We start from the raw sequence: 20803 nt of genomic DNA on the forward strand, positions 1-20803 counted from the left end.
GTTACTGGGGATTGAAGCCAAAGGCATTTTTACCTCTGAGTAAAGTAGCTGAGGCTGGCTGTGAACTGCGATCCTTGTCGCAGCCTCCGGAATGCTGGGATTACAAGCGTGCATCACCATGCTTGGCTTCCATGAGTTTCTTATCTTGTGAGTCTGTCCTTGAATTTGTGATCTTCCCATTTCAGCCTCCCCAATATTGGGGTTAGAGGTGTGCAGCATTATGTCCGGCTAAGAATTTGTCTTTGTTGACTTTTTTTTTGGCAGGTCTGGGGATGAAACCCAGGGGCATTTGACCTCTGAACTACACCCCTTGCCCTATTTTTTATTCTTTATTTTGAAACAAGGATCTCACTAAATTGCAGAGGGCTTCACTAACTAGCTGAGGCTGTCCACAAACCGCGATCCTCCAGTCTCAGCCTCCGGAATGCTAGGATTATAAGCGTATGGCACCATGCCCAGCTTTTGACTTTTTTGTTGTTGTTGTTGTTGGTACTGGGGTTCCTGGAAGCCCTTCTACCTCTGGGCTACACTCCCAGACCTATTTTTACATTTTTATTTGGAAACAGGGTCTCCTAAGCCAGCGCGCGCAGCTGGCTTTGAACCTGCGCAATCCTCCTGTCTCTGCCTCCCAAGCGCGGGGATTACAAGCATGTGCACCACGCCCGGCTATTCTTTTATTTTAAAACAGGGTCTCTCGCCAGGCATGGTGGCACACACTTATAATCCCTGCGTTTGGGAGGCAAAGACCCTGTTTCCAAATAAAATATAAAATAGGTCTGGGAGTGTAGCCAGAAGGTAGAAGGGTTCCATCCCCAGTACCACCAAAACAAAACAAAATAAAACAAACAAACAAACAAAGAAACAAAAACAGGGTCTCACTAAGTTGCAAAGGGCCTCACTAAATTGCTGAGGCTAGCTTTGAACTTAACTTATGATCCTCCTCCTCCTCCTGTCTCAGCCTCCCAAGTACTGGGGTTACAGGTGTGTACCATCATGCCCAGTAAAAAATTTAAAATAAGGATGAAAATTGTAATGGAAGACAGTTTGGAAAACCGTTGATGGTTCTGAAAGTGAAATAGCTTTGACAAAACCAAGACCAAGACCTTTAGCATAAATAAAGGTTTTATTGGTCAGGCTGGGTGGGTGATGGATTGACATACATTCCCAAGTCCCTGAGGTGGTGGGAAAAGCAGCCAAGCTTAGTGATGGTGGCAATGGGTGGTAAGCAGAAAGGACCTGAATGTTGTTACCAAGGCTACCGGGACCGGAACCAACGCCCTAAAAATAGATCCAGGACGGAGAAGGCATCATCCAGGGCAGGAGAGCTTGGCAACTCTGGATCTGAGGAAGAAAGTCACACACACAAACTGAAAAACAACTGGGCAGAGGAAAGGAGAGAAATAATATCAAAGAGAACAAGACAGAGAGCTTCCTTTCCCCAGGGAGTTACAAGAGGAGTTCCTTTAAGTTCCTCTTAACTTACCAATTCTAGGACTGCCGTCTGCTTCCTGACGGGTGACTGTGGTCTCCCTCCGGCCCTCGCTGTCCACCACAGTCCGCCGCTCCTCCACCACCTATGGGGAGAACCCCCAGCACACTCCTGACATCACTAAAGGTGAGTCCAGTGGTTTCTTTCTTATTTACTTCTTTGGGTATGTGTGTGCAGTACTAGGGATTGAACTCAGGGGCATTCTATTTCTGAGCTACACCCCAGCCCTATTTTTATTTTTTTTATGGTACTGGGGCTGAAACTCAGGGGCCTTCTACTTTCAGGCTACACCCCAAGACCTCTTTCTTTGTTTTTTTCTTACCCTCTCTCTCTTTCTTTTTTTTTTTTTTTTCTTTGCAGGTCTGGTGATGAAACCCAGAGGCTTTCAACCTCCGAGTTACACCCCCTGCCCTATTTTTATTCCTTTTTTTGTCGGTCTGAGGATGGAACCCAGGAGCATTTGACCTCCGAGATACAACCCCTGCCCTATTATTTATTCTTTATTTTGAAACCAGGTCTCACTGAGTTGCAGAGGGCCTCACTAAGTAGCTGAGGCTGTCCACAAACCACAATCCTCCAGGTCTCAGCCTCCCGAATGCGAGGATTACAAGTATGTGCCACCACACCCGGCTTTATTTTTATTCTTCATTTTTGAAAAAGGGTCTCACTATGGTGTAGAGGGCCCCACTAAGTAGCTGAGGCTGTCCGCAAACCGCGACCCTCTGGTGTCAGCCTCCTGAATGCTGGGATTACAAGTATGTGCCACCACGCCTGGCTCTAGACCAATTTCTTACGTTTAACTTGAAACTAGGGTCTTGATAAGTTGCTAAGTGCCTCACTAAGTTGCTGTGGCTGGCTTCAAACTTGTGATCCTCCTGTCTTAAGCCTCCCAAGTACTGAGATTACAAGTAGGTGCCCCTATGCCCAGCTTTTTTTTTCTTTCCTGTTTTACTAATTTTGAAACAGTCTTAGTAAGTTGCTGAGGTTGGCCTTGAACTTGCAATCCTCCCTCTCAGCCTCTCAAGCCCTGGGATTCCAGGTGTGGCACCACTGCACCTGCTCAGTAGTTTCTTTATAATGATCCCACTTCCCAGGGTACATCATGCCTACACTTTCCTTTACCCCTTTCCGCCAACTCACCCCATCTGGCTTAGTAATCTTGGTCACAGAGATGCTCTTGAAATAGGACTTGGGCTGCGGCTGTAGAACTGGACCGAGACCCTCCTGGGAAACTTGGGAATCAAGATCTAGAAAGGCAGAAAGTTGAAGGTCCAGGAGTGCTCAAGGAAAATGGCACAAGTGGACCAGGTAAAACTTCTCAGAATCACACAAAAACAGAACAACAAAGGGACGGTACATGCCTCTCCCTCCAGACTCACCATTGTCCTCTCGGGCTCTGGGATGGGGAGGCACTGGCCACAGGTCATCGAACTGCAGAAGAAGCCACAGTAGTAAAAAGATACCTTCCAATCTGAAACTTAAATGGCTACAACCCCCAAACCACTCCCAAGCTCCAAAACCTCTTTACCCCACAACAAACAATTCCATTTAGGATCTATCTACCCACTTCTTCCTGGCTGTTTTATGCACTCTTCTACAAAAAAGCCTTCCTAAGATGATAATACTTTCCTGTACTCCTCCAACAATCCTGCCTTATCCAGGAATCATCTTGTTATTTTGTTGTTTGATACTTGGGATTGAACCAGGGGCTTTCTACCTCCAAGCTATACCACCAGCCTTTATTTTTATTTTTTTGGTGAGTCTGGGGATGGGACCCAGGGGCATTTGACCTCTGAGTTACACCCCCTACCCTATTTCTTATTCTTGATTTTGAAACAGGGAGGGCCTCACTAAATAGCTAAGGCTGTCTGCAAACCGTGATCCTCCAGTCTCAGCCTCCCAAATGCTGGGGTTAGAAGAATAAACCACCACGCTCGGCACACTACCAGCTTGCTTGCTTGCTTCCTTCCTTCCTTTCTTTCTTTCTTTCCCCCCCCCCCCCCCCAGTATTGGGGATTGAACCCAAGAACATTCTACCTCCAAGTATAACTCAGCCCTATTTTTATTTCTTTATTTGGAAAAAGGGTCTCACTAAGTTGTGGAGGACCTAAGTAGCCGAGGCTGGCTATGAACCTGTGATCCTCCTGTCTCAGCCTCCCAAGTACTGGGATTACAGGCATGGGCCATGATGCCTAGCATAACATTTTTTTTTTCCTTTTTTTTTGGGTTGTACTGGGGTTCCCTTCTACCTCCAGGCTACACTCCCAGACCTATTTTTATATAGTTTTTAAATTTGGAAACAGGGTCTCTTAAGCCAGCAAGGCTGGCTTCGAACCTGTGCAATCCTCCTGTCTCCGCCCCCCCCCCCCCCCAGCGCAGGGATTACAAGCGTGTGCCACGATGCCTGGCCTTTTTTTTTTTTTTTTTTCCCTCTCATTTTTAACAAAGAGTAAAGCCGGGTGTGGTGGCGCATGCTTATAATCCCAGCATTCGGGAGGCTGAGACCTGGAGGATTGCGGTTCGCGGACAGCCTCAGCTACTAAGTGAGGCCCTCTGCAACTCAGTGAGACCCGGTTTCAAAATAAAGAATAAAAAATAGGGCAGGGGGTGTAGCTTGGAGGTCAAATGCCCCTGGGTTCCATCCCCAGACCCACAAAAAACAAAAACAAAAACAAACAAACAAAAAAAAAAAACCAAAGAGTAAAACTCCTCTTCCCTTACCCCAAACAAAATCTTACAAAAAGCTTGATATAAAAAACAGGAGCCGGGTGTAGTGGTACACTCTTGTAATCCCCGTGCTTGGGAGGCTGAGACAGGAGGATCGCTCAGGTTCGAAGCCAGCCTCAGCTACTTAGTGAGGCTCTCAGCAACTTAGTGAGACCCTATTTCCAAATAAAGTATAAAATAGGCCTGGGAGTATAGCCCGGAGGTAGAAAAGCCCCTGAGTTCCACCTGCAGTACTACAAAAATAAATAACTAATATATACATAAATAAATAAAATAGAATAATAAAAATAAAATAATAAAATATTAAATAAAATAGAAAACAGGAGCTGATAGGTGGGATGTAGTTTAGTGACAAAGCCCTTGTCTGGTAAGTACACTGCCCTGGGTTCCATCCCCAGTTCAAAACAACAACAAAAAAGACTCCCTTTGGAAAATAGGAGCTGAGCCAGGTGTGGTGGCACACTCTAATCCTAGCACTTGGGAGGCTGAGATGGGAATTCCAGGTTCAAGGACAGCCTCAGCAAATAAGACTCTCATCAACCTAGGGAGACCATGTTTAAAAAAAATAGGGCTGGGGGTGTAGCTTGAGGTAGAATGCCCCTGGGTTCAATTCCTAGTACAGAGAGGGCGGGGGGAAGGGGGAGATCAGGGGCCTGAGATATAGCTCAGTGGTAGAACACTTGCCTAGCACACTTTAGACCCTGGGTTTGATCCCAAACACCACACACACACACACACACACACACACACACACACACACACACACTACACGAAGTGGAAGGCCTATAATTCTAACCCACATCCATCAAATTCCAACAAGGAATTGTAATTCTTGTTCTTTATTAGTGGTCTGCCTCACTTCAGACTCACCCGATGGAAAGGTCTCCGGGCCCCCCAGTCTGGGGCTGCTTTGGGTGGTTCTGTTCTCACATCACTCTCCGAGACGCCCCCAAAGATCCTGGGATGGTGACTATCAGGGTACTTAAGCATTGAGTCACGAAGCGTCCATCCCTCTCGAGGTCTCTCAGCAGGTGTCTCTGACTCAAGACCTGGAAGTTCTGAAGAAAAGTGGCAGGTAGACACTGGGGTGGGAAAGGCCTTGGGTCCTTTAACTCTCTCCCTCTGAAGCCATCAGTCTCCTACATTTTCCATCCCCTAACTACTCCCTGGCGGTTCCTTATTTCACCCACCAATTCACTAGAAACCCTCAGGGAAATCCACACACCAGGAGGGCGGGAAGGCAAGGTCCAGGCCCCCATCTCGCTGAAGATACTATTGAAATCTCGTACTAGGTCATCAAAGCCGAAGTTATCCTGGAAGCGCATCCCTCCTCCCGGGCTGAAGCTGAAGCTGAAGCCAAATTCCTCCGGAGGCTGAGAACCATCAAACCTCGGGCTCCCACGGCCCCACCTGGCTCCTTCCTCCTCGTCCTCATCATCCTCGTCTTCATCTCGAGTCATCCCTCCAAAAAAGGGATCTCTGTGACTGAGGGTGGAGGCAGATTAGCCACCAAGTCTTCAGCACTACTTACGCCATACAGTCAAGTCATGCGTGGCAAAGGGGGGTCTGGGCAGGGGTCTGGGCAGCTGGGAAGCCCGGCTGCCAAAGCCAAAGCCAGCAGCTGACAGCTCTTCCCGGCTCTCCAGGTTCTGTCTCATCTTTATCAGTCCTCACCTCGCATCCTCCCCAACGCCGCCTCCCGATCTCTCCTCAGGGCCCCCAGCCCCTCATGTCTGCCCCAGGGTCCGGCCCGCTTGCTCACTGTCCCCTTCCCATGCCCCATTGTTCCCCCGCCCGGGTCCCTGTTGCATCACCCCAGGCCGAGGCCGCTCTTTCAGCTCTTAAGCACCGCCGTGGTTACTGCCCTGGGGTGAGCGCTCAAGGTTGCGACTTCTGTCCTCTCCGCATTAGTCGAAGGAGGGGAAGTTTTTGCAAAAACAGGGCGAAGGGGTCAAGCTTCCCGCGCAGACCCTTCCTCCCCGTCCAGCCCGGGACACTCTCACCTCCGGGCTCCCGAAAAGCCGAAAAATCCCCGGAAGAGGTCAAAGAAACTCATTCCCGTGGTGGGACTCGAACCTTCAAAGCCCTCGCGCGGCCCATTCGCACCGTGGGAAGCCTCCGCGACGCCGTCGGAGGTCGAGCGAGACGTCACCGCGCTGCCGGAAAGCAAGTCTGCGACGCCGCGCGCCGTCGCGAAGCGACGACCCGCTTCCGCCTCGGCCGCCTTCCGCTTCCGGCGGGCGGGGCTCGCCTCCCGCCCCGAGCAGTCTCCCTGCAGCCCGCGGCCGGCCCCCCAAAGCAGGGAGGCCCTCGGCACCCGAGAGCCCACGCCCAGCCTCCCACGAGGTCGCGTGCGTCTCTAAGCTGAAAAGAGAGGCGTCTCGGAGGGGCGGACAAGTGTTCTACCGAATCCCTTCAAGTACTTGGTCCCTTCTACTACTGCAGTTGGTCATAATCACAAAGGAGTCTTATTAATCTCCCAAACAGGAGCTGCATCCGGCAATAGGGATTTACAAGACAGGGAAGGGAAGCTAGAGGAGCAGCCAGGGAAGAAACAATTTGGAGCTATTTCTCTTTTTAAAGCCAGGCGTGGTGGGGCATGTCTGTAACCCCAGTCTTGGGAGCTGGAGACAAGAGGTTCCGGTACAGAGTAATAATTTAGTGAGGCCCTGTTTCAAAATAATAAAAAAGGCTGGGGATGTAGCTCAAAGGTAGAACAGAACACCCCTGGGTTCAATGACTTTTTAGCGTGGCTGTGGCCTGCGTCTTTAATCCCTACGAGGTTGAGGCATTGCAGCTTGAACCCAGGAGTTTGAGGCCAACCTGGATAACAGACCTGGTCTCTTAAAGCAACAAGAAAACTCTCTTTTCATGTGGTTGACTGCCCAGGCCGCTCCCTCCCTGCACTCCTGCTCCACACAGCTTTCAAGGGATTGGGTACAGCTAGCCCACAGACAGCACTGGAGCAAGAGCTGGAATCTAGTTCTAGTGGAGAAATTGCTTGCACAAACAGTGAAGGTTGTCCTTGCACTCATTTGACTGGACCCATAAGTTACACTTCAAACTCCGTAAAGTTACTCCTCTCTTTCACATAGTCTCCATAACCCTCCCTCCTCCACACAGGCTACCCTCTCCCTTCCCCACTGCCTGAAACCTGCAGGAGATGTGGCCGATTCTGGAGAAAATGAAGACTTGTAGTGGTTCTTTCCAGAAGTCACAGATTGCGAGATTCTGAGGGGTGAAGGGAAGGGCATCCCCTCGAGGCAAAATACTAGTACATTAAGGTCAGAGTAGTTCTTAAAGGGCAAAATTTCGTTTTATTCCACTGCCTTCGAGGCCTGCGAGAGGAGGCCCAGTTGGTACGGTAATACTTATTCACCAAGCTGGTCATCGGCGAGACTGAGGATATCCTAGACGGAGCAAGAATGGGCAGAGGCTGAAGGTAGAGGTTTTCTTTTTATATATACAAGACACATTAATCCATTAAATTTGAGGACACAGTACAAAAAAAAAAAAAACCCACTTCAACTAATTCATTTGACAATGCTGTTCATATTCATGACGCCATTTTTTGTTGTTTTGTTTTCCTAATAATAAAGGAGGAGACTTAGGGCTGTTGGGCTGATATATATTTGGGAGTCCCTCCTCCTCCCCACCTCACCCATACACCACCAGGGTGAACAAGAAGAAGTGAAAGGAGGGAAGGGCCCACAGCAAGGTTTCATAATCTTGAATGCAAGGGGGAGGAGGAAGAGGAAAGGAAGAAAAAAAGGAGAAAATACAAATCCTATAATACATACAACAGGGTGGGGATGGTATGGGAATGGGACAGACATGAAGCCGAGGCATGGGGTGGGCCGCTGGGGTGGGGCAGCGGAACCCCCCACATTCCTTTCTCTCTGTGATGCTGTTTCCACAGTTTCCAGGCTGAGAAGCCCTCTCAGAAGATGGGACCGGGAGAAGAGGGTCAGGGCCTCAGTTGGCCCCCCAGCTGTAGCTGTTGTAGGCAGACTTGTTGGTCTGGGGCTTCTGCGGGATGGAGCTGGTCTGGCTACGTTGCCCGCTGCCCGTCTGCAGGGGAATGGGAAGGTGATGGGAAGGAAAAAGGTGTCTAGTTAGTGGGACATATCTGTATCATCTTCAGGTGGAGGTGCAAACTGTCTTAATCTCCCATGCCTCTTACTTAGAACCTACTATGAAGTTTACTTCTCAGCCATAGAAAATGTGCTCCATAGCTAGGACAGCCCTTCTCTTACATGCAAGAAAGCAGTTGTGACCATTAAATAGAGTGGCAGGGGAGAAGAGGACAAGATACCCTTAGATACAGTAAGGTGGGGAGTTCTGCCTATTTTCAATTCTATCTTCTCTTGCTAACCCCACTGCAGTCTGGGGGGGGGGTGTCTCTGAGAATTAAGGCCTCTTGGAGATGAGTGATCACAGGTAACTCCACTTCCACTGATCCTGTGAATGCCTCGGTCTTTGAGAGCCAGGAGTCCCTCATTCCGGGTCTCCAGCCATCTACAACGGAGCACTCACTCTCTTGCACCACCCTGCCCACCACCACCACACCACATCTGTGAGCCCATTTCAGGTAAGGCAAGAGAAGCAGTCTGAGGCCTCAGGCGCCAGGTGCTGCCCCAGTAATCTTTCCCATTCTCATAACCAAGTGTTTTTCCAGAGTGGGGGAAGGGTAGAAAGATAAAGAGGGTGTTTAGGAGGGAGAAGCAGAGGATAGGGAGGCCAGAGGCAGGGTGTTTGTGTCTGTGTATCCCGAGGTGTGACTGTGCTGTCTTTTTTATCTTCAAGTGCCCTGAGGCTGTGGAGGTGAAATGGGAACTAAAAGGAGTGGGTTCAAGCATATCATTTCATTACCTGCTCCTCCTGCTGGCGCTGGCAACAGAGAATCATCTGCAAATATGGTAGCTGAGGCAGAACCAGGATATATGGAAAATAAAGGGACAAACTTTGACAATAGAACTCCACCATTAGAAGGGAAAGCTCTAAGCTATAATGTCAGGAAAGGGAGAAGGCTGGGAGAGGTTAAGAGGGAAGGTGTGCCCCAGGTCTGATGGGATGCGGGCCACTGTGCCACACACAGGAGGAGGTGGAGGAGGAAGGCGCCAAAGGAACTGGGAAAAGGTCTCAACCTGGCCCCTCCCTGACATTTCCTCTGAGGGACGCTGGTGTCATGTGCGCTGTGTCTGTGTGTGCTGCGTGCCCCTGGCTGGCGCTGTGGAGGACTGGGTGAAGGTGGTGGTGAGGAAGGGTAAGAAAAGGAAAGGGGAGGCAGTTTTAAGGGACAGGAAGGAGGAAAGGAGAGAGGGGAAGGGCTATTACCTGGCCATCCTGCTGCAGGTGATGGTGGAGGATCTGGGAGTGCGGCTGCTGATGGGGGGTCAGAATGTGCATAAAGGGGGCAGGTGGGTAGGCAGCGGCTGTGGCTGGATTAATGGGCCCTCCACTTCCTAGGGCTGAAGGCAAGTTGAAGGAGGCAGCAGGAGTACCGGAATGAAAACCTTGTTTCTCAAAGGACTGCTATCCGGAAGGAGAGAGAGGGAAAGGGGTCAGCAAAGGAATGCTGGAGTCTCTGAGCCCAAGTTCCCCACCCTCAGAAAGCAGCCTAAGTTGCCAGGCGTGGTGGCGCACGCTTGTAACTCCCAGAACTTGGGAGGCTGAGACAGGAGGATCGCAGGTTCGCGACTAGTCTCCACTACTTACTAAGGCCTTGTTTCAAAGTAAAGAATAAAAATCGGGTGGGGCTGTGGGTTAGAGGTAAAATGACTCTGGGCTCAATCCCCAGTAGCTGACACACACACTCGTGCGTGAAAGCAGCAGCATCAGAATGAACACTGCACCAAAAGTCAGGTGTTCAAGTCTCCGTCCTAGCTCTGTCCCTTAACGCTGAATTCATGATCCTGGAGATGTACTAATTTCTCAGCCTCAGTTTCCTCACACACAGGAAAGGGACGCTACGGACCCAGCTATCGTAAGGATCAAACAGGAGGATGAAATTGAAAGCACTTCGTGAAATCTGTTGTTTATGGACACTGGGAAATTTGCTGAATATTCTTGGCATTCCAGCCCCTAAAGTTGTGGTAGGAATCATAACTCCTTGAATATTTCAAAATAAATGAATATACATTGATGTATCTTGAGTATTCAAGATCTTGTCCATAGAGCATTTCCTTCAAACATACACACGCACCTGCGCTCTCTCTCCCTCTCTCTTTTCTTTTTGTGGCACTGGGAATGGAACACAGGAGCATTCTACCTCTGAGCTACACCCCCAGCCCTATGTTTTTTCCTCCAGTACTGGGGATGGAACCCAGGGGCATTCTACCTCCAAGCGATACTCCCAGTCCTATTTTTTTATTCTTTATTTTGAAACAGGGTCTCACTGAGTTGCAAAAGGCCTAAGTATTAGCTGAGGCTGTCCTCAAACCACGATCCTCCTGTCTCAGCCTCCCAAATGCTGGGATTACAAGTGTACGCCACCATGCCCAGCTCCTACTTTTTATTCTTTATTTTAAAACAGGGTCTCATTGAGTTGCAAAGGGCCTCCCTAAGTAGCGGAGGCTGTCCACGAACCGTGATTCTCCCATCTTAGCCTCCCAAATGCTGGGATTACAAGCATGTGCCACCATGCCTGCCTCCCCCAAACTCTTTATAGCAAAATTTTTTTATGGTGATGTAGATAAAAGCAATAGAACAACTTGTGGCTCTTATAACATCTGCCTCCCTTAGATACGAGGCTGTCTCCTTTCCCATTCCCCCACTGTTACATAATTATTTACAAAGAAATGAATAAACTGTCTTCTCTTCACTCCCATATTTGTTCTCTTGAGATTTTATAAAACAGGTTGGAAGTAGGCACATCAAAGGGCAGCTACATAGGTACATAGCAAACTACATCACATCCCAGCAATTTACCATACCTCATCTTCCTATTTCTTTTTTCTCAAAGGGCTAAATTTAAACTTACAGAGAAACTGCAGTCTAGAGACCATTTATTTAGAAAAGGTAGGACAGAGCCAGGCGTGGTGGCACACACTTGTAATCCCAGCATTTAGGAGGCTGAGACCGAAGGATCATGGTTCGTGGACAGCCTCAGCTACTTAGTGAAGCTCTCTGCAACTTGGTGAGACCCTTTTTCAAAATAAAGAATAAAGCTGGGTGTGATGGCACACGCTTGTAATCCCAGAGCTTGGGAGGTTGAGACAGGAGGATCCCACAGGTTTGAGGACAGCCTCAGCTACCAAGGGAGGCTCTCAGCAACTTATTGAGAACTTTTTCCAAATAAAGTATAAAATAGGTCTGGGAGTACTGCCCAGAGATAGAAAAGCCCCTGGGTTCCACCCTCAGTACCACAAAAAATTAAAATAAAATAAAAATAGAGTAAAAAATAGGGCAGGGGGTGTAGCTCAAAGGCAGAATCCCCCTGGGTTCCATCACCAGTACCACACACACACAAAAAAAAGGATAGAGCAGGCATGGTGGTGCACCCCTGTAATCCTGGTATTTGGAGCTGAGAAAGAAGGATCCACAGGTTAGAGGACAGTCTCAGCAATTTAAGGGGACCCCTGGCATTTAGTGAGACCCTATTTCAAAAGAAAATTTAAAAAAGGGCTGGAGTATAGCTCTGCGGTAAAATGCCCCTAGGTTCAAGCCCCAGCACCACAGGAAAGAAAGAGAAGGCAAGGCTGGGTTGCTGGCACCGCAGGTGCTTCTGCCCGTCCTCCTGCCACTCTACCTCTACGTCCTCCTCTCTTTTTCCGCTCCTGTGCAGAACCAGGCACCTACCTGGGTTTTGGAGTACACAGAACCCGAGATATCTGGCACGCCCGTGTTACTGGAGGTGACTGATACACCTGGGGGAGGAGGAGACAGACAGGATTAACTTCGCTAGCCCCAGCCCTGCTCCCGGATGAGGCGCTGTCTGCAGCCTTTCTAGCTATCGCACTGCAAGGGAATCTTGGTCTGTTTTTCACCTTCGGGTCAGTCCTCAGATGTGTTTAAGCCACAAAGGCTGCCCAAGGTGTCTTCTGCCTTTTCCAGGTATGTGTGGTGTGTATGTATGAGAGACTGAGATGGGGTATTTTGGGGGGAAGCAAGGGAATATAACCAAACCTCACTAGCATATGATTCCAAAACACTTCTCTGCCAAAGCCAAACAGGGTATGATAAACTATTTAAATGGTGTCCATTTCTAGTCAGTCCATCCAAATCCTACACAGTACTGCTCCTGAAGACTTAGGGAATGGCTTGCTCTTTCTGTTCTTAAAGAGACACGTTTGGGCTTAAAATTTATACCTCTACAGCATAAGTACTGGAGGCGCAGTCCAATTTAGTCCCCAAGAACACTTTTTTTCCCTGAGATTCGACTTACTTATTCCAACTTCTCCAGTCTTGGAGTCTGTGTCCCCCCCCCCCCCCAGCACTGGGGATGGAACCCAGGGGCATTCTACCTATGAGTTATACCCCCAGCCTTATTTTTTAGTCTTTTTTGTTTTTGAAACAGTATCTCAGAGTTGCGAAGGGCCTCACTAAGTAGCCAAGGCTGTCCGCAAACAGAAGGGGGGGGTGTGCTCTAGTCTCCGCCTCCCAAATGCTGGGATACAAGCATGTGCCACTATGCCTGGCGTCTTGGAGTTTTGCGAAGTCCTTATGATTTTTTAAGGGCTGACACAAAGGTGAATCTCCATTTACACAATTTAAACACGGTGGTGGGGCGGGGCTGGGAGAGCAGAGGAAAGCTGTTGCCTGCCTATAGGCTATGTGGGACATAAAAACCAAATGTCAGTTTACAGCTTTAGCTTCTCCACTAAATAAAGGCTAGAAACCCACGCCCTACCTTGCTTGTTTTCTGTTGAAAAACTATGTACTACCACGACAGCTTTATGGGAACCAGAGTAATATAATCCCTCATTTTAATTTGTTCTCTTCAAACTGAAATATACATACTACACTCTTCCTTCTAGGATCTGGGACAATGGATCAAGGGGGGAGGAAAAGCTGTGGGATAAATAATCTAGTACCTTGCTAGAAAAATTTTCAACAAAGATTTGAGAAATAAGTAATTTAGGAATTTAAAGCATGATTTTAAAGAGAGATATTAGTTCCCATGAAGACAAATGAAACAAGAAAAAAGCAAACGTATTTTTGTCTATGCCCGTGGATCCTTCCCTTCAGAGGTACAGAACCCTGTACTCTGCTGTTAAGAGCACTTTGGTGGAAGAGTTTTTTTTTTTTTTTTTTTTTTTTAGCTCTTTTAGGGATCAAATCACAGAAAAAGGAATCCTCTATTTACCCACAATTCAAAAGCAGTTCCCCTTCAAACTCCAGAACCCAAATCCTCCCAACCAGTGCCTAGGACAAAGGCAGCCTCCAGAAGTTAAGCCCACCTTGGACAGTCACTTTAGAATCTTCCCAACAGAAGTGGCATCTTAACCTGGAAAACCCTCCCACATCATAAGTCCAGAGAGTTCCAGGGAGGAGCAAACACCAACTAGGAAAAAGAACAGAACTACAGAAACCGAGCAAGAGAAAACACTTCCCCATCTCTACACTCCGAAGGCACTGAAGTAAAAGAAGGGAACAGTACAGGAACCTCTTAAGGAGACGAGGTTATTTTTCCCCCTTCCCTTTTCAAACCCTAGGTGCCCACCTGGAGACATACTGGGAAGCAGGTATAACATTAGGAACAGGAGTTCAGTTACAGAAGATGCTAAATCTAATAAGGAGGTTGTGTGGAAAGGTTGAGACTGAAAGTGGAATAAACAGGGTATAAATAGAACGTTTTAAAGACACACCCAGAGAGACAATGAGGTATCTTTACTGCAAAAGTTCACACAGCTTGCTCAGCCACCCTCTGCAAATCCAGGTTAGGTTGCCTACACAGGATGAGAGAAATGATGAACTGGACCCTCAATCTGGGTGGTAGGGAGAAAAGTATGTCTAATATGCCCCTCTCTCGTCTCTCTCTTTCCAGAGACTGGTCTAGCTAAGAACCTACTTTTAGTTCAGAGGCTTTAAACTGGAAATGGGACCTGGGTGTGGTGGTGCACGTCTGTAATCCCAGTACTTGGGAGGCTGAGATGGGAAGATCTCAGGTTCAAGACCACCTCAGCAACGTACTAATGTCTCTCAGCAACCTAATAAGATCCTGTTCCAACACACAAAAAAAGGGCTGGGGGTGGAGCTTAAAGGCAGAATACCCTTGGGTTCAATACTCAGTACCACCAGAAAAACAAAAAACAAAATACCTGGATATGGGGTTGAAGGGACTAGAAGTGCAAAGAAAGTGAGAATACTGTGTGGTAGCAGAAGCCACAATAGCTTCAAGGCACACACTGGAGAACCTAGCAAATAATGGGTACTGGTTTCACAACCCTTCACTGATTAGCAAGATCCTCAGTCTACAATTCTTTCACTCTGCTTCCAACACCAACATGGCCTGCCTCCCTCCAGTCAAACACAATGGTGATCACAGCAACCAAGGTGGATTCTGAGGAGAAACAAGAATCGCTCTCTCTCAGCATGGCAGCCTCTGGGACACACCCCACAGGAAAAATTACTCTGGGGGACTGGGGACAAATACAAGGAAAGCTGAATACTTTGGTTTCAAATGAATAAGGGCGGTGATCTTACTGTCCACGTTAGCTCTATAAACAAAGTGCTGATGGTGTGCTAGTTAGTGGAGTTGAGTAGGGACTAGAATTTCTAGTTAGGATGTCTGACCAAACCTCTCCCCCATACCCTGAGCTGCATCCACAAGTGCAAAACGACTGATAATCCACAATCCCTGAGAAGCCAGCGCAGGAATAAGAACCATGTTCCGTCTACCAGTTTCCACAGAACCTGAGTCATCAGCTAGCTGATCACTAATGATCTCAATCAGCTAGTCAGCCTCTGGAAACAAATGTGGGAATTAAGCCTTGGAAAATACTTCCCAACAGCAGCTGTAAACACCACCTCTTCCCTTTGCCATGACTGACACCCTGTTTCTGTCCTGTCTTCTGCTCATGTCACAAGCAAGGGGCGGATCTACATGGAAAAGTGAAGAGATACGCGCAGGAAGCTGGGATTTCCTACCAGTAGCTTCTTTACCAACCGATCGCCAGGCTGGAAACTGAGGCTGCTTTTCCTCCCCCGCCTCACTACCACAATGAAAAGGCCATGCTGGGGTTTGAGTGAGAAGGCCACCCTCCACCCTTCATCCACAACACAACATTGGCTCCTAGTGTCCAGAAAGACATGCACGGAAAGAACGCCAGAGTTAGCTAAAGAAATACCACAGTTTATTGAAGACTACAAATATTTTTGTTACAAGTTGAAACTACATGCCTTCCAGAAATCAAAAGCAACAGCAGGTGTGTGCATTGATGTTTCGGAGGTGCTGCACCGCTTGAACTCGAAATGGGTAAGACAGGGTCAGACACATGGGGGAGAGGGCAGTGGGGGCAAGTTCAAAAGCTCAGAAGGTATCCACCAACTCAATTCCCCAAGCCACGCGGGCCATGGCCTCAGCTCAGCAGGCTCTCCTCAGTGGTCTGGTTTCTGAAACAAGACTTCAGTGCAAATTTATATACACACACAAAACACAGCCCCCAGCCTGGGCCAAATTAGCTCTCAGCCGTCCAGAAATGCTTGTAAGGGGGTAGATATTTTCTTCCTAAAAGGAATCAAATACATAAAAATAAATGAATTTAGAGGTTGATGAGGAAAGGAATGACAAGAGCCCTCTGTGGGGTTGGGAACTGGGGGTTCTCAAAGGTCTGTCTTAACATGTTTCTGAAAATCTTAAAGGAGGTCAAACAAACAAACAAACAAACAAAATAACAAAAACTAGGAACTCCAAAATCAGAAACGCCAACTCTTCTATTTCTTATATTACCAACCATCTACCTCTTAAAATCCTCAAACCTAGACCAGCTAAGGCTTAAACCTAATGTTCTTAGAATGGGGCCACTCTGAGTCAAAAAGCTTATAATCCTCCCCCTACTGATTAGGGCAGACTTTGCTCAGCAGAAGCAGTGGCTGCACGCCATTTATGCATTAAATCTCAATGGAGCTTCTCGAGGATCTTTGAAATCTAAATCTTAAGTTTCACAGTACTAAGCTCCCCCTGGCTATTAATTCCTAGCCCAAATTTTATTGCCTTCTGTGATCAGCTTAGACAGTTTCCTGATACTGTGAACAGTGAGCAATTTCCCCACCTGGAGCCCACACCGATGCTACTTGACCACATCACCATAAAACTAGAGCTGAGCTGAGAGCTTTAAAGGACAACCCTCAACCTCATCTCCTAGCAAGGGCAGCAAACTCCTCCCCATATTCACCTAAAGTTACTAAAAGGTGGATGGAACTGTTTTATTCAGTCTGCTCTACGTCCACTCTCCAAATTTGCTCAGCATGGGTGTGAGGCGTGGGAGCAAGGGGCATGCTGCGTGGTGCAGATGCAGAGGTTTCTACACTTCCCTCCCTGCCATTGGATGTGCAAAGGAACTTCCACAACACCAGTCGTGTAAGTGAAGGAACATAAAGGCCAGACCCCCCCAGTCGTACTCTCTGAGTATTCATGCCTACTCTTCTCTCCATAGCTTAGGTCTTCTAAGCAAGGGAATAAAAAGGGAATCATATAAGAAAAGTAGTACTTACAAAGAGACTAAAGCCAACCTTTCATGCTCAGCTAGCTAGGAAAGCATTTAACCCTTCTCTTCAGTGAAATACATCCTCTTTTGTACTATCAAGTACCCTTGTCTCCACTGACATCTCAGCAAAATCTGGGGCCCCTGTCCATCAGACAACATATGATGATGGCCAATGCATGCCCCCAAGCATGCCCCAGAAGCAGTGGATGACATTTCCTAGTGCAAAGCTCCTCTGTTGGTGTTGCTTCCAGACACCCAAGTTAGCCAAGCATTAATAATTGTATGTGGAGAGCAGAGTGCCTTACCAACCCCACTTTTTCAAGCATCAGGCCTTTCTCCCTGAAACTCACCAGGTAACACCCCACAGAGACCACTGAGCCACAGCCACGGGGAACTTACCAGTGTTGTATCCGTGAGACCCATATCCACTCGGCTGTTGGAAAGGGGTGGCCGATGCATTCACACTGACATTCACACCATGCTGCTTGGAAGAGGTAGGAGCCACCTGAGGAGCAGAAAGCCAGCGAGTAATGCAAGGGCAGTGTGCACCAGGTGCCACACTGGACCTGCTCACACCGGTACCAGTACCTAGTCCCAAGCAGGCTGACAAATGTTTGCAAACAGAAATGGGGTCCTTACTACTTAACTCAGTATTCGCAAGATCTGCCTGTGAAGTCAAGAGGTAGTTCAGAGGAAGAAAAGGGGGCAGTCATGTAGCAGGGAAGGAATGACTGAGGGAAGCAAAGCCATATAGCATCACATCCCCCCTGCGGCTAATTCTAAAAACAGGTAATCCATATGCTGATTCCATCAATTCTAGCCCCACTCCCCTTCCCAGGCCAAAAACAAGCCAAAGGTGGAAAATGTTCCTCCCATCCATTACTGAAGAGTCACCTAGCCTTGGAAGCAGGTCCTGGGGTAGACGCCTTCACCACAAGGCCCAAAGCGAGGTACTCACAGGGAACACAGCAGGCCCATACTGGAAGGTACTGGGGAGGCCCGGGACCCCTGTGTAGTATGGCAGGCTGGTGTAACTGTAGCCAGGAGGCAGCGCCGGGTTCAGGAATGTCTGCTGCGTGGTGTGGTGAGTCTGTGTCTGGTTCTGTTGGGGTTGGGCCAAGGTTGTGGCCGGAGCTGGGGAGGAGGCATCCCCTCGGCCAAATTTTGTGAGGTCACCTGTGACAGAAAAGACTAAATATACCAGCTTCTTTTCCAGCACCAACAAATAATTACCTCTTCTGGTTTCACATGACTCTCGGAGGCTTTCTTACCCAGGGGTTAAAACACTTTTTTCCCCAGGGATAGAACCTAGAGGCATTTTGCCCCAGACAGATTTTATTATTTTTATTTAGAAACAGGGTCTCACTAAGTTGCTGGGGCTGGCTTTGAACCCAGCTTTGATGCTATTCCAGCCTCTCCAGTACTAGGTATGCAGTTCTGTCCAAAGACATCTAAAGCCCAATTCCTTGAACTACGTTTCTCTGCAGCTCCGCTTAGCATCGCTCAGCACATACTTAGCATAGTATTAGTCAAAGCTAGGTAACTAGACAGACTCTAACAGAGGCTCGCAGAATAAAGCTCCTACTGGGTTTCTTTAACCCCCACACCCCCGCTTCTCCTCCACGGGGATACCCAATGTCAAATTCGAAGGACGATGATAAGTAAGGGACAATGATGTCAGTAAGGATGATGATAGGTCTGGGAAAAAAAAAAAAAAATCCAAGGCCTAGGAAAGAGATTATCACTACATACTAGGTACAGAAGAGAACACCAACTCAATCACTGCTTCTAGGGAAAAAAAAAAAGCTGAGAAAATTAAGTTAGAGTATCATCTGGAGAGGCCGGATATGTAGCTCAGTGGTACAGAATGTGTTTATTAGCATGTGCAAAGTCCAGGGTTCAACACCCATCACTTCCAACCAAAAATCTAGAATTCAAAGGGCAACAATAAAATGTGGGATGAAAAGGAAAAGGCAAACACAGGCCCATCTTTACTAGGATTGTGACTCTACCAACTCTGACCCATCAGTCACATCTATTCTAAACTTCTACCCAGAGATTTCATTTAAAGTGAGAACAAAACCAGGCATGGTGGCACACACCTGTAATCCCAGTGTTTGAGAGGCTGAGATAGAGGATGGCAGGTTTGAGGCCAGCCTCAGCAACTTAGCAAGACCCTATTTAAAAAAAAATAAAAAGGGCCGGGCGTGGTGGAGCACGCTTGTAATCCCAGCATTCGGAAGGTGGAGACTGGAAGATGGCAGTTCATGGACGGCCTCAGGTACTTAGCGAGGTCCTTTGAAACTCTGCGAGATCCTATTTCAAAAATAAAAAGACAGCCAGGCGGAGTGGCTCACGCTTGTAATCCCAGCATTTGGGAGGCTGAGACCGGAGGATCGCGGTTTGCGGACAGCCTCAGCTACTTAGTGAGGCCCTCTGCAACACAGTGAGACCCGGTTTCAAAATAAAGAATAAAAAATAGGGCAGGGCTGTAGCTCGGAGGTCAAATGCCCCCTGGGTTCCATCCCCAGACATGCAATAAATAAATAAGAAATAAATAATTAAAAGACTAAAAACCAGGGCTGGGAGTGTGGCTTGGAGGTAGAATACCACTGTGTTCAAATCCCAGTAACTAACAAAAAAGGAGAGAAAAAATGGAGAAGGGGAGAGAACTGGGTCCCTTCTTGCTACTAAGTAGGGTTCTTCCATCAAGCCTTTATTGAGCCCCATCCCAGTCTTACCAGAATAAGGGTTGCTGGCCAGGCTACCATCCCTCCCAGGCAGTGGAGTGGTGGGTGTGGGGAATGGGATGCTGTAGTAATCCTAGAAGAGAGAGATAAAAGAGCAGAGATTCGATGCCCCTCACCCCAGCATGGGAACCAGAGTGAGAAGCAGGAGAATGTTGGAGTCCTGCAGTGCCCAGCCACGGCTCAGCTGGTTCAAGGTGGCACAAACTCCATATTATTCTTGCATATGCTGTCCCCCCTGCCTGGCCACGAGCAGCCAGGCAAGGTCTACGGATATGCTGCTGGAGAACACAGCAGGGCCATTAGGACTAATAAAAATTTAACCGTCTACATGTCAGAACTGTAAGTCTATGCCAACTTATTATTTTGAGCAGATAGTTTGTTGGGTTTTTTTTGGTGGTACTAAGGTTCCTGGAAACCCTTCTACCTCCGAATTACACTCCCAGACCCATTTTTTAAAAATATATTTTTATTTGGAAACAGGGTCTCTTAAGCCAGCAAGGCTGGCTTCGAACCTGCGTGATCCTCCTGTCTCTGCCTCCTAAGCACGGGGATTCCAAGCTTGTGCCACCACGCCCGACTTCTTTTTTAAAATATGAAGTGTTTGAGACATAGAGAAAACGTTCTGGGACTCCAGAGTACTTACTTAACTGAGGCTACAGACAGCTTAAAATGTGTTTATTTCAAAGATGACACATCCCTGGGGCCAAAGGCATAATCTGAATGGTAGAATACTTGAGTGCCAGTACTAGAGAGAAAAAACAGCTAGACACAGAGCATACCAATAGTCCCAGTTCTCAAGAGGCCCGGGCAGTTCAGAGCCAGTCCAGGCAACACAGTAAGATCCTATCTTTTAAAAAGGGAAGAAAGCTGGGCCAGGTGGCCCAACACTTGTAATCCCAGTACCTGGAAGGCTGAGACAGGAGGATTCTAGGTTTGTGGCCAGCCTTAGCTACTTAGTGAAGCTCTCTGCTAAAACAACATCAACAACAAAAATGCAGGGTGCTGTGGTGCACGCTTGTAATCCCAGTATTTGTGAGGTTGAGATAGAAGAATAGCAGGTTTGCAGCCAGCCTCAGCTACTGGTGAGGGCCTTTGCAACTCAGTGAGACCCTGTTTCAAAATAAAGAATAAAAAACAGGGTTGGGGGTATAGCTTGGAGGTAGAATGCCCTTGGGTTCAATCCCCAG

General features: G+C 47.9%; 2 protein-coding genes across 21 annotated transcripts in view; both read right to left on the reverse strand.

Moving 5' to 3' along the window:
* Positions 1 to 1255: 1255 nt before the first annotated feature.
* Positions 1256 to 6272, reverse strand: HAX1 (HCLS1 associated protein X-1; the record flags this gene model as incomplete). 3 transcript variants are annotated; one of them, XM_080693111.1, is made up of 7 exons in its annotated part: positions 1256 to 1341; positions 1484 to 1574; positions 2630 to 2736; positions 2869 to 2920; positions 5087 to 5274; positions 5442 to 5560; positions 6220 to 6272. In XM_080693111.1, the coding sequence occupies 7 exons, from the start codon at positions 6270 to 6272 to the stop codon at positions 1256 to 1258; spliced, it is 696 nt and encodes a 231-aa protein (XP_080549237.1). The 3 variants fall into 3 exon arrangements, with proteins under 3 accessions (XP_080549237.1, XP_080549236.1, XP_080549238.1); XM_080693110.1 differs by having other exon boundaries at positions 5442 to 5701; XM_080693112.1 differs by lacking the exon at positions 5087 to 5274 and having other exon boundaries at positions 5506 to 5701.
* A 1315-nt stretch (positions 6273 to 7587) lies between these two features.
* The window catches only part of UBAP2L (ubiquitin associated protein 2 like), a gene marked incomplete at both ends in the record, with an annotated part of 47175 nt that continues 33959 nt past the window's right edge, over positions 7588 to 20803 (reverse strand). For 3 of the 18 annotated variants that reach the window (XM_080693031.1, XM_080693025.1, XM_080693029.1), the window contains 6 exons: positions 8192 to 8287; positions 9554 to 9751; positions 12017 to 12084; positions 17266 to 17371; positions 17825 to 18042; positions 19608 to 19689. In XM_080693031.1, the coding sequence (XP_080549157.1) occupies positions 8192 to 8287; positions 9554 to 9751; positions 12017 to 12084; positions 17266 to 17371; positions 17825 to 18042; positions 19608 to 19689 (768 nt within the window). Of the gene's footprint in view, positions 7627 to 8191; positions 8288 to 9088; positions 9140 to 9553; positions 9752 to 12016; positions 12085 to 15837; positions 15888 to 17265; positions 17372 to 17824; positions 18043 to 19607; positions 19690 to 20803 lie in introns of those variants that run through there. The other 15 variants (XM_080693024.1, XM_080693023.1, XM_080693022.1 and 12 more) reach the window with 8 other exon arrangements.

The sequence above is a fragment of the Muscardinus avellanarius genome (assembly GCF_963383645.1).
Source record: "Muscardinus avellanarius genome assembly, chromosome: 3".
In the NCBI taxonomy this organism is placed as follows: Eukaryota; Metazoa; Chordata; class Mammalia; order Rodentia; family Gliridae; genus Muscardinus; species Muscardinus avellanarius.